This window comes from Palaemon carinicauda, chromosome 33 (genome assembly GCF_036898095.1).
Source record: "Palaemon carinicauda isolate YSFRI2023 chromosome 33, ASM3689809v2, whole genome shotgun sequence".
Classification (NCBI taxonomy): Eukaryota; Metazoa; Arthropoda; class Malacostraca; order Decapoda; family Palaemonidae; genus Palaemon; species Palaemon carinicauda.
The window spans coordinates 65,017,527-65,032,303 of record NC_090757.1 but is presented as its reverse complement, the minus strand read 5'-3'; the positions used below and the strand labels follow the sequence as shown (position 1 = coordinate 65,032,303).

The window sequence follows — 14,777 nt, the reverse complement described above, 5'->3', positions numbered from 1 at the left end:
ATGTTTAGTCATATATAAAATATGTGTATATATTAACATGTACAACAACAAAAAACGAACAAACAAACACACACAGACCCATACACACACAAACACACACACATAAAGCGAGAGCGAGATGGATACGGGAGCAAACTAAAGTAGAGGATATTCTGATAACATGTAATAAAAAGAAATGGACGTGGGCAGGACATCTAGAATGGGTCCCTAGAGATTGAAAGAGTAGCAGGGGAAAGGAGAGAAGATGATGGATTTACGAGAAAATACAACTTGCATGTATAGACTGACATTGAGAGACCATAAACAGGCATGAGTAGAAGGACATGTCAGAGGCCTTTGTCCTGCAGTGGACCAGCAACGGCTGATGAGTATATATGTATATATATTTACATATATATATATATATATATATATGTATGTATACATATATATATATATATATATATATATCTTATATATATATTAAATATATATACATATTTATATATATGTATATATATATATATATATATATTTATATGTATATATATATAGATAATATATATATATATATATATATATATACATTTATATATAGAATAAATATATATATATATGTATATATATACATATATATTATATGTATACATACATATATATACATATATATATATATATATGTATATATATATATATATATATATATATATATATATTTATATATACATATATATGTATATATATATATATATATATATTCTGTATAAATAGATATATATATATATATATATAGAGTATATATATATATATAGATATATATATATATATATATATATACATACATATATATATATATGTATATATATATTTATGTATATATATATATATATATATTTAAATGTATATATATACACATATATATATATATATATATATATTTATATATATATATATATATATATATATTTATATATACATATATATGTATATATATATATATATATATATATTCTGTATAAATAGATATATATATATATAGAGTATATATATATATATATATAGATATATATATATATATATATATACATATATATATATATATATATATATGTATATATATTTATGTATATATATATATATATATATGTATATATATATATATATATATATTTAAATGTATATATATACATATATATATATATATATATATATTTATATATATATATATATATATATATATACATATATATATATATGTATATATATATATATATATATATATCCATATGTATATACAGCAGTTGAATCAGTAGAACTTCAAAAGTTACAAGTTGGAGCAAATGCATTTATGATGACCAGGCTGACATGAGTCTTTTTGTAGTTTATATATGACATATCTCTTTTTGACGTTGTTAATAGTTTATATATGACATATCTATTTTAACGTTGTTACTATTTCTAGAATGATTTATTGTTAGTTTGTTCCCATCATTTATTTATATCCTTAATTCTTTTCCTCACCGAGCCATTTTTCCCTATTGGATTCATTGGGCTTAAAGCATTTTGCTTTTAAAACGAGGGTTGTAGCTTGGCTAGTAATGATGATAATAACAATATATACTGTATGTATATATATATATATATATATATATTTATATGTATATATATAATTATTTATATACATTATATATATATATATATATATATATAAATATATATATATATATATATATATATATATATACATATATATATATATATATATATATGTATATATATATATATATATATATTTATCAATTTATAAGTATGTATATATATATATATATATATACACACATATATATATATGTATATATACTGTATATATACATATATATATATATATATATATATATGAAATACATATTGATATTCTCCGTATGTGTAAACTATTATATCTATATCTCGACGTAGGCTACCAGTTTTCTCCGATAATTACATCTGTTATACAGATCCTGTGTGAGCTCCCTAGAAATTCTGGTCTTGGTGTTTTCGAGGTGGAGAGAAGCTGATGATGAGACCAACATCCAATCTTTAATGAAGAAAGGAAAGCAGGTAGCATTATCATCATTAATTATTATTATATAATATTATTATCAATTAATATTATTATTGCCAATCATCATTATTATTATTATTATTATTATTATTATTATTATTATTATTATTATTATTATTATTATTATTAAATTACTAACTAATTATTCAATTCTTTATTTATTTTATTATTTATTGATTTATTTATTAAATGATTAAATGATTAAATGATAAAATATTATTTGATTATTTAATTATTTAATTATTTAATTATTCAAATATTTAGTGATTTAGGGATTTAGATATAAATGATTGATTAAATGATTAAATTATTATCATATCATTATTATTATTATTATTATTATTATTATTATTATTATTATTATTATTATTATTATTGTTATTATTATTATTATTATTATTATTATTATTATTATTATTATTATATTCATTATAATTATCATTATTATTCAGAGCCTATTTTTCCATCAATTGCTAAGAATATCTAAAAATATTGCAATAGCAAGATATCATATTTACCAATTGATTATTATTATTATTATTATTATTATTATTATTATTATTATTATTATTATTATTATTTCTATTATTATTATTATTATTATTATTATTATTATTATTATTATTATTATTATTATTATTATTATTAGCCAACCTACAACCTTACTTGGAAAAGCCGGATGCTACAAACCCAGGGGTTCCAGCAGGGAAAATTATCCCAATGAGGAAAGGAAATAACAAAATAGATAAATTCTACGAATAGAAATAAAAAATCAAAATAAAATATTTCAAGAACTAACAACATTAAAAAAGATCACTCGTATATAAACAATAAAGAGAGACTTTTATCAGTCTGTTCAACATAAAAACATTTGCTGTAAGTTTGAACTTTTGAAGTTTTACAGATTCATCTACCCGATTAAGGAAACAGTTCCAGAACTTGGTCATAGCTGGAATAAAACTTCTAAAATGCTATGTAGTTTTGAGCCTCAAGATAAAAAGGTCTGATTATTAGAATCAACTGCATATCTTATATTAGGAACACGGTGGTACTGTCCGGGAAGATCCTAATGTAAAGGATGGTCAAATTATAGAAAATCTTATGCAACATGCATAACGAACTAATTGAACGACGGTGCCAGAGATTAATATTTAGATCATGCATAAGAAATTTAGACCGTATGTTCCTGTCCAACCAATTAAGATGAGAATCAGTAGCTGAAGACCAGACAGGAGAATAACACTCGAAACAAGGTGGAATGAAAAAATTAGAATCCTTCTTCAGAATATACTGATCACCGAAAATCTAAAAAAAATCTATCTCTATAGGCTATTTTTTTGTACAATTGAAGAAGACACAGACCTAAATTGTTTCTCAGAAATAAATTTGTTGTCGAGAATCATACCTAGAATTCTAAAATTGTCATAGAATTATAGAAACATTATCAACGCTGAGATCTGGAGGTTGAGGAGCAATTGTTCCTCACCTACTTACTATCATACTTAAAAGTTTTGTTTTATCTAACTTCATGCCTAATAATTTGCCCCTTCCACTAATTTTACCTAGAATTCAACAACCCCAGGTCTACATTCAGGAGATGGAATTCATGCAAAAAGAGTAGCATCATCTGCATAGGCAAGAAGCCTGTTTTCTAGGCGAAACCACGTGCCATGTGTATATAGTATGAAAAGGAATGGGCCAAGAACACTACCCAGAGGAACACTAGATACCACATTCCTATACTCACTATGGTGGCCATCAACAATAACTCTTTGTGATCTATCATTTAGAAATTTAGTAATGGTGCTACGAAAAGACCCAACCACAACCAACTTTTTGATTTTGAAAACATGAGCCTCATGAATAACATGGTCGAAGACAGCACTAAAATCAAGGCCAATCACACGAACTTCCTGACCACAATCAAGAGATTTCTGTACAGCATTGGAGATAGTAAGTAGGGCATCAAATGCTCCAAGGCCTTTACAAAAGCCAAATTGCAAACCAGGGAACAGATGATTACCCTCAACAAATCTATTTAAACGTGTTGCCAAAAGACATTACAAAAACTATAGATTATATGGGAGTTATGGAAATTAGGTAGTAATCAGTTGGACTTGAGTTACCGCAAACACATTTACATAATGAAGTAGCATTACAAATTCTCCAGTAAGTGCTTAAAGCAGCTCTTCTTACTAACTTGCACAAAATAAAAGAGAACTTTCGAGATAGGAAATTTGCAGTCTTTATAAAAAGCAATGAAAAATACCATTTTGGTCTATATCTCTATAAGCATCGAGATCAGCCACGGGAGCTTTAATTTCATGAGATTGAAAAGCTAAACTATTAGTCTAGCTTCAGGAAAACAAGAATAAGGAAGACCAAGTTTTCCATTACTCTGCTTACTGTCATACACATCAGGCAAAAGGGTTGCCTTTTTTTTTTTGGACAATGAGTGACAGAGACATGTGTTTTAAGTTAAGGAGGAACTGTTACATCTACACCAAAGAGTGCAGATTTAAAGGTAGCCCACCACTTATGTTCCTGAGTTGTACCAGAAACGCTTATTTTTACGGTAGCTGGAATTATGTAAAGGAAAAGTCTCAAGTCAAAACTTGGTTGATAATAGAAGGTTATTCACTGTTGTTCCAAGCTAACCTTTAGGTTTGATTGGTAGCATTTGTAACAGTACTAGTTCAACGAGGTGACAAATTAAAAATTTTGAATGGGTGGATGCCAATAGGTTAACTGCAGATGGTGGTGATCTGATTTGCATCGATTTTCCATTTTCAGGAACTTTTGAATATTTTTGAAAGAATCATATTCCTGATTATTCTGAGAAAAATTCAAGTTATCTCTTCACCGGAGTGTTGCGTATTATTTTGAATATTGATTATTTGGAATATCTTGTTCGTTTTCTCACAGATAGTTAATACTGCTTTTATGTAAACTTAAAATTTGATCTTTCCCTTTTTTTGACAAGCCTTGCATCGCTTATCACTGTTCAGAAGCCGTATTGATCATTTTCAATTTTCAACTTATTAGTTTTGACATCCAGTATCCCTTGTCAATTCAGTGACTTGTCAATCACTGTTTTCCCAAGCAGATCAGGACCATCCATGGGAACGTAAGCTTGTTAGCAATTAGCAACGACCACCAGTTCTTGATCTCCTTTGGCCTATGCGCTGACGATTCTCGCCTTGTGGTTTGGGAAACGAAAATTCTCGTCGTGACCCATTTGCCTCCCAACAAAATTGGCCATCTCATGGCACATCACTCGACTTATTCGATGTTCAATACAATTTTTTCAATGTGGTGGGATCTGGAAATGATGCAAGGTGAGTTAATACGAAGCTATTATGTCTCTCTAGAAGTTTGTGTCTTTAGATGCTTCAATATTATTGACAACGGTGATATAACTCTGCATATGAAATTTAGCCTTATATTTGGATACTCTTGATCACCAACAGATGCGATATCCATTTGGACCTCTAAACGTTGGTCTTAGGTTCCTCAATGACAAAAAGCTCTTTCCAGAGAAATATCAAAAGTGAGTTTAGGTTGTTCTAGCCTTCAAGCACAACATTAGCTAATCTTGAGTGTTTACAATCTTTGTAAGAGGCCTATTCTTAATTATTCTAGCTCTATTGACTTTCCGAGACTCCCTGAATTATTGTTACCCGCTTCAAACTCACAAGGCTTAATGAAAATTTCAGAAATGCTTTGACTTTTCAAGAGGAAAATATTTTGTGCTTTCTTTAATTCGAGTCTATTATCGACATAGGATATAATCTCTTGCAGGTAACTTAAACTTCAAAGTCAAAGTCCCTCCCATACCAGAAAAAAAAAGAGGTTGGGGACATGTCTGCCAGAGACATGAATGCTAAGGAACAAAATTTGTTGAATAGGATGCAAGGTTCCACTCTCCTTAGACTTTGACTTCTTGCTAAGACCCAGTGCAAAAATGCACCTGGGAAACAGAGTTACCTACTAGAGAAATTGAATGGACATGCAAAAGCACGCAAATACCAGTTCAATAAACTATTACAGTATTATATAATTATCTAGGCAGGCTAATGTAGGGGAATTTAACTAGCAAAGTTTGGTGACAGGTTATGCTGTAGCTCTTGTATCCAATTTGAAATTCTAAACCACCAGCAACATTCATATTGAAAATGTCTCTTAATTCTAAATAAACAATTAATGTATTACAAATCACGCGTGACTGATGCATGGCTAGAGCCAGCAAGTGTTCCCTACATATAGGAAGATAATTCAAACAAATTTCAAATTGCATCAACATGTTCTCTCTTTTTTTAATTACACTAACACACGTTAATATGATTTTTCAAGGCAATAGCTTATTGTTTTCATAACTTCATACTTTTGTATCATTAACTTCTTGTATTTTTTCTATAGCTTCCATAAATCACCAATGAGCGTCACAGTCTAGCCGTTCATGCCCTTTTTCCTGGCCCTGGAAGAAGACAACTCGGTCATTGAAGATTATGATATTATTGAAAAGATGATTCAAAACACGTCCAATGACTTGAGAAAGAAAACATATACTGGTAGAGATTACATCATGCTACAGGCTATAGCTAATCTCCTCAACTTCACCATCAAAATTTTTCCAGTCGCCAGCTGGGATGAAGTGAGGGTTATTCTCTTCTTTGGTTTTTTCAATGATAAGTTTGTATTTGGCGTGCACACTTACAGTATGGTTGTAGAAATATTATTCTCAAAAGGGATATTTCCATATATGTTATTTCCAAGTAGATTACCACTGTGGGGATGCATAAAACAAATGGGAGCTATAAAGACATTCTTTATGAGAGCGCTTACCTTGAAGACTGCTAGTGTGGACATTCTACTCACAAAATTGACAGGATATCAAAGTGCCAGGGAAATTAGTTTTACTTTTAGGGGGGTGGGGGCTGTGTTGGGGGGTGCTTGGGAGGGGGCTTGGGAGGGGGGCTTAAGGGGGGGGGGGCGTTGTGTGGGGGGCCTGGGGGGCTGGGGGGCTGTGGGGGTTCAAAGTCTAATTTACTGCAGGGAATCATGTTCAAGTCTTTTGTGTATGTATGAAGAGTCTATGAGCCTATGCTACATTAAATTTGCATAGAACTACCCATGATTGAGACATTTGTCCATTTATAAGGGAGCTCATTGTTGATACTGTTGCATAAGTGATTCAAATAGATATGGCAGCAGAAGTTTGAGTTATGAAGACGGTACACCCTTAAAGTTTCTTTCTTAACAATTTATTCACAAAGAGGGCTCGCCCTTTTATCTTTTGACTGAGTATTAACCTGCTGAAGGTGTGGAAAGTTCCTTTGCAGAAGGCTTTCATTCTTGAAATTGTAGTGTAGGTTCATGGTATAAGTGTAAGAATGTGGAAGGCCAGTTAACCAGGAAAACCGAATATCTATGTACATATAATGAGTTACAATAAGGTTGGGAATGTCACCATGACAATAGCAGTTACTAAATGGCATTAGTTTCTTTAAATTTCTTCATATCACTCTTAGGTTATAGAGAAGGTTATCGAACATGTAGCCTTCATGTCTCCTTCAAGGATAGCAATACTGCCTCATCTTCTGCCTTACTTGGATTTCTCTGCTGACTTTGAACCCCCTGAGTGAGCTCGTTTGTGTATTTGTTGGCATCATGCTCCTGGTCGTGATCCTTGTCATTTATCTGGTAAGTAAAATCAAGATATGAAGATTAAGGATAATAGGATTCCAAAGTGTTCACTTCTCAAATTGCATTATCTTATCTTTGCAGAAATGTTTTTGTTAATGTGTATAATCTTGTAGTTTGCAGGATAAAGTTGCCATTTTTTTTTCTTTTTAGATTTTCCTCTCTCTATTAATTCTTCTTCATAAGTGTCGTAAAGAAAGAAGATTGGATGGTAGACAAAATTTCTTCTCTAAAATTATAATTATTTTTTTCAACTATTATGATAACATACTAGTGAAAATCTCAATTTTTCTCTTATTAAAGGTCTTTAGTTCGGTAAATATAGCAAAAAATATTTCTCATTTCTTATTTCATAACCTGGTATAATCTTCAATTTTCCTCTCTTATATTTATATTCTGATAATATTCTCTGCTTTTCCCATTCTTACATATAATCCTAGGTATCTTGATTAGACCTGGTGAAAGAAGCTAACCAGCCTTTAACCTGGTGGAAAGTTACTGAGGGCATCCTGGCCACCTTACTCGGCCAGGGACTGTCGAAGAAACTCCCAAATACAAATTCCATCCAGCTCGTTCTCATGTTATGGCTGGTATTCGCTTGTGTGATTGGCGTCGTCTATTGGGGGAATCTGACAGCCTTCTTAACTATACCCAAGTACCCTGAAAGGATTGAGACGCTGCAGCAACTGGTGGATGCCAAAGCTAGGTAGAACAGATTCACTTGTGTGGAGATTCTCCAATTGTCATCAAAATCCAAGATACAAGAGATTCACTTGTGAGGAGACTTTTCACTTGTGATCAAAATGAAAGGTAAAAGATTCACTTGTGAAGAGACTTCACTTGTAAACTCAAGTTACCAAAAAGCAAGGCGGAAGAGATTGACTTGTGAGAAGACACTTAATTTGTGAACTCAAGTTACCTAGAGGAACTGAAGTTTCTAAATTACTATCCTGGTTGAGTCCAGATAATGCAATGTATAACTTTAATGCAAGTACGTTTTCATGGGTCTTATACAATCTTATGGAAGGACTCCTGACCGATAGATATTCTTGGTTTGAGTTTTTATTCCAAAGTATATATTTCCTTTGAATTCCTAAATATTAATGAAATGGAAGGTAAAACGGAAAAAAATGAGAGGAACTAAGATGTCATAGGCAATGACAAAATTACAATTGAAAGATGAATTTGATGGAAGCAGTCTTAACGATCTTTACAGCTAACGAGAAAATTAAGTTTCCCCAGACTAGAACCAATCATACACTCTAACAACTATGCAGCCCATCAGAGTAGCTTATTATGCTGGGACATATTGTAGACGTTCGAGTGGCTTGGTGTGGACCATTAAGCATCTACCCTAGTTCCCCTCTTGACATTTTGAAAACTTATTAATTTTTATAAAACCCACATGTGGAAAAAAGGTCAGAGAGGGTATACATTAGAAAAATGATAAACGAAACAAAAAAGACCAGAAATACCTGCTGACGTATTGTTATTTCTCCCAAAATTTAGTTGGTCGTTGTCAGAAAAGAGGACCAACTGAAGTCAAGTGAGCTTAAATGTTCATAACAACACTTAGCTCCTTTGTCAGAGATGAAACTTAACAAGAAGCTGATAAACACATTTAATAGACAGGATAATAGACCAGAAAAGCCTGTGGTGACCTATTGGTAACGCCCTTGCCTGGTGCTCGCCAGACTGGGGTTCGAGTCCCGCTCAAACTCTTTATTGTCTACAAACTCACCATCCTTGTGAGCTAAGGATGGGGGTCGGGAGTTTGGGGGAGCCCATAGGACTACCTGCTAAGTCATCAACAGCCATTGCCTGACCCTTCCTGGTCCTAGCTTTGATGGAGAGGGGACTTGGGCACTGCTTACATGTATATATGGTCAATTTATGGGTCATTGTCATGCTAACGGTTTCTTGCTTCTGCCATTCATGGGTGGCCTTTAAACCTTTAAATGTGCTTATAATTGACCAGTATTATTACAGACCATTTTAGAGTGTTTTTTTAATGTTTTACCACCTTCCAACGCAGCATGCTTATTCCACCGGACACCGTTGATTTCTATAACGGCTTAAAACAGTCCTCACCTGGTCCGTACAAGGATATTAGTCAGAGGATGACCTTCGTATCCTTCATTTAGGCTGCTGTCCCTCGACTACTGACGGACAAGTAAGAGATTACTGTTATTCTTCTTCTTTGTTTTCGTCTCAATATTTATTGCAGGTCAAACTAATACCTTAATTGGAACTGCGCACGGAAAAAAGAGCGGAAGTAGAAATAAAATCTATAAGAAAAGCAATAACAGAATAAAGTAAATAAGACAAATTACACAAATTATGAAAGAAAACTCGAGTTAGCCTGCTCATCTGTAGAATATGATAATAATAATGATAATAAAAATAATAATAATAATAATAATAATAATAATAATAATAATAATAATAATAATAATAATAATAATAATAATATTATTATTATTATTATTATTATTATTATTATTATTATTATTATTATTATTATTATTATTATTAATAATAATAATATTATAACTACTATTATTATTGTTAATATTATTATTGAAAATAAAGCAAACATTTTTGAAGCTTATAAAGCGCTTTGAAAAGACAGACTACAGACATAAAAAGATTGAAGAAAGCAAAGCAAAACTATAAATAAATGTGAATACCTAAGATAACAAATGAACATAAACATAGCAAAGGAGAGAAAATGTTATTGCGAGTAAATTGTCCTTTTTTTCCATTGAATATAATCACATCTAACCAATTTTTTTCACTATGTAAGACTAGCCTACCATTGATTAAACTTTAACCAGCGCAGCCTATATGTACGACAGAAGGAACCTGGACCTGAACATATTCCGCCACTTCACTAGAGACGATGGCTGGACGCCACTCTACTCTGCTAAAGAAAATATTTGGCCCGGTAGGTGTGCCTGGCCCATCATCAGAGATGCACAATTCAGGCATATTCTCGATCGTTACATTGGAATCTTTAATCAGGTAAAGCAATAAGGGAAACAGTTTCTTACGTATTTACGCAACTTTTATATCGAGTTCTTCATTTTGGTAATGCAGAACGATGCGTCTTCGATACATCTTGATTATTTGAGTGCAGTACGAAATACTTGGCCCGGTAGGTTTACGTGGCCTGTCATCAGAGGCATATTCTCGATCGTTATATTGGAATCTTTGATAAGGTAAGGCAATAAGTGAAATATTTTCTTATGTATATATTTATTGCTTTTGTGATGGGTATGTCTTCACCCATATTTGTTCGTTTGTATGTGAGCAACTTGACACTAAAACTACTCTACCGATTTTGACCAAACTTGGTAATCATGTTAGGTACCCAAGGATGGATCTAATAATGGAAAAATGTTTGGTTTGTTGTTTTTTGTTGTTGTGAACGATATCATGCAAAAACAACAAAACCAAATTCAACGAAAATTGGTGGACATGTGGAGTATGACCCAAGGACAATTCCATTAGATTTTGAATACATCACATAGAATTAGAAGTACGCAGTGGAGTTATGAGCAAAATAAGGCCACTTTTCTTGGCGCAGGCATACTCGCTACTGAGTGGCCCTCTAGTTTTAGTATTACAGAACGATGCGTATTCCATACATATTTTTTATTGATTAAGTGGAGTCTGTGATGAGGGGAAGTATCTTTAAGCATTTTCTTGATCGTTACATCAGGATTTTATTCAGTCACAAGGTTCAATGCTTCTTACAGAAATATCCATGATTGTTTCATAGAATTTCATTTTCAGGTAAGACGCTCTTGTTTGTGATCTTTTAAATCTAAACGAGTTGAAAGACTACACATATCTTCATAGTATAGTTGTCTTACTCTTTACGATGGGTACGTTAACTCCCGTGTCTGATATTTTAATAATATTCACACATATAGTTCTAATAACATCACTTATCTGATTTGATGCAACTGAATATTGATCTTTAATTTTAGACAATAAAGCGGCCGTCTCAACAGTAGGCCTACAAGAAATGATATAAACTGTAGAAAGTATACTAGTGTAAACGAAAGATTATAAAAATGACCAATATGATAAACTGGCCAATAATAAAAAGATAAAAAGAGGTATAAGATACGAGTAAAACTATGAAAACCGTTTCCTTTTCAGGCAAGTTTAGTCAACCAGTGGGGCGATGAAGCTGTCTACAAGTTCAAAAGCAGAAGGGGTCAGCAAAAAGTCCTTCCTGGAGATGAAGCAGTTGATGCCTACTTCGGAGATGCAGGAAACGGACAAAAGGACACCTAGACCCTTACGGTAGAGCTCCTTCAGGGTCCCTTGATTCTGCTGCTGCTTTGCCTTTTGGCTTCCTCGTTTGTGTTTGCAGCAGAAATCATCATTGGCTCCTTCTCCAAGGTTCGGAAGTCAAGTAGTGCCCAGTAATGAGTTCTGTAGACTTTTGCCTTCTTGTGTAGGTCATTACTTCAGCACATCAGGCTAAAAAAGACTGGCTCATTTTAAAAAAGGATGTTGACTGGTGAATGGTTACCGTCATGCAAAGAAAATTTTTCTTGATTGCAAAACTTATCTTTCTTTAGCCAGAACCACTTCAATTTTGTCGAATCATAGATATGATATTTGTGGAGGAAATAAAATAATTATGAAATTTAACTGAGTTATTATTGATTATGGTAAAACCTAAACGCAATATATCGCGCCATCTTGAGCTAAAAGTAGCTTGGCTAAATTTTTCGTTTGCTTATCCTCTAAAAATCCTGGCATGCTTATTTAAAGGTTGTTAAAAATAACTCATGAATGTCAGAGGTAAGGAAGAGTGGCAATGCTCTAGAAGGAAAAGGCCATAGACTCTGACCATATATACATATGATCAGCGCCCAGGCCCCCTCTCTAACAAGCTAGAACCAGGGAGGCCCAGGCAATGACTGGAGATGGCAAGGCGGATAAACCAGCCCATCCCCCGCTCACCGCCCATCCTTCGCTCACAAGAACGGTGAGGTTTCATACACTACAAAAAACTGTCGAGTTTGAACGGGTCTCGAACCCCAGTCTAGCAGAGTGGTAGGCTGGGACGTTTTCAACAGGCTACCAAAACCCTATAAGATAAGCTACAGAAAATGAGGGGGGCTCGTTTGAGGCATGACTCAACAATTTCATAACTGCTATCATTTAGATTTCCATCATTCAACTGTTAATTTAGGTAAAGCATTTCTTGAGGAATTTGTAGAATGGCAGACACTTAAATTGGTTTGAGCTTCCGCTTTTCGAAAACCTGAGCCTAGTCGTGTCTGCTGATATACAGACCTTTCCGTTTGTAAATACTACTACTACTACTACTACTACTACTACTACTACTACTACTACTATTATTATTAAACAAACCTGCAAGGAGAGAGTGACACTTTCGGTAATGTACAAAAATCAGCAATAACATCAACAACAACTATAATGATGATGATGATAACAACATTTCTAGATACAATGCCTTCTTTTTCAAAGTTTTAAATTGAACTAACATTTATTGACTAGATTAAAATACACATATTACATAAGATCCTAGGTAAATAACCTCAACTTATTGAAAGTAGCGTCTCTTTCAAAGCAGATGTTTATTCATAGTTTACAAAGAAGACAATGAATCCGTCAATGATCATCTGCAAATCTGGTTAACTTTTCATAGCTTGGTTGAATTATCCTAACGTCAGCGTAACTTTTGTCGAGAGAGAGAGAGAGAGAGAGAGAGAGAGAGAGAGAGAGAGAGAGAGAGAGAGAGAGAGAGAGAGAAATAACTAATAGCCTTTTATCATAGCCTAGCTATTACCTGCACCTAACCAAGTATTTATCGTAATATGTATAGCAATTTAGGAAAGTGTATCCTTTTAAGCATTTCAGGTTAATAGCTCATCTCATAACTCCTAAGAAAAAGAAGACGGTCTCTTATGCTGGTCGTTTCTCAGAAGAAACCAAGATATTGCTTGTTAATATTTTATGAAATAGGATAAGCGACTATGATAAAAGCGACACTGCCATTTGTACTTTAAGGAAAGTAGTGTTGATTTGAATACTTTCTGATTAAAGATCAGCAATTGGAGTGTTATGTTAAATGATGGATTCTTTTCTAAAACTAAATAAAAAGAGTTTTCAGATTTTGTTCCGGAGGGATCGGACATCATATTAGGTTCTGGAAAAAAGATGAACATATGATGAATAAACTATTGGTTGATAGGTAAATAAAGTAAAAAGTGAAGAAATTAATAAATATGATCTTGTCGGTGATAAAATACTTCTATATGTATTTACATTTTCATCCCAGAAAAGGGCAAATACGAACTTATAAATAAAACAACAAAATTAATTAATAAATGAATGAAAATTTTTCGGTGATAAAATGCTTCTAAATATATTTAATTTCATTAAAAAGAAGGCGATGTTATGAGGCAATATAAATAAATTGAATTTAACTTTTAGATGTTCAACTGTATTTCATGGTTAGTAAACAACTGTCACCAAAAATTTGAAAGTTGTATCAAGTATCACTGGGCGTTCTCTCTCATATTCCCTTTCTGAGCGGAAATAATATCTTTGTAGATTTATGGTTTCTCTAGACCACAGTAAAATAAGGTATGATATTTACTACTACTACTACTACTACTACTACTACTACTACTACTACTACTACTACTACTACTACTAATAATAATAATAATAATAATAATAATAATAATAATAATAATAATAATAATAATAACGTACCGAATGTACGGAAATGTAATATCGATAAAAGGAGATATTGAGTGTGGAAATATGTCTTCCATTTCAATATCTTTATAGAATAGTAATTTTACATGCAGTTACATAACGCTAGGTACTTTTTAGTCATTTTGAAACGGTTCAATACGAGCTCGATCTTAATGTTTTTATTACGACTGGCAACTACAACATTTCGGTCGCAGAGAAAAAATTTATCTTGTTTCAA

General features: G+C 32.2%; 1 protein-coding gene across 1 annotated transcript in view; it reads right to left on the bottom strand.

Annotated features, from left to right (window-relative positions):
• Window positions 1–12,111: 12,111 nt before the first annotated feature.
• Window positions 12,112–14,777, bottom strand: part of LOC137626216 (basic proline-rich protein-like) — a 4,406-nt gene continuing 1,740 nt past the window's right edge. The window contains exon 2 of the mRNA XM_068357290.1: window positions 12,112–12,265. Coding sequence (XP_068213391.1) covers window positions 12,112–12,265 — 154 coding nt within the window. The remainder of the gene's footprint in view (window positions 12,266–14,777) is intronic.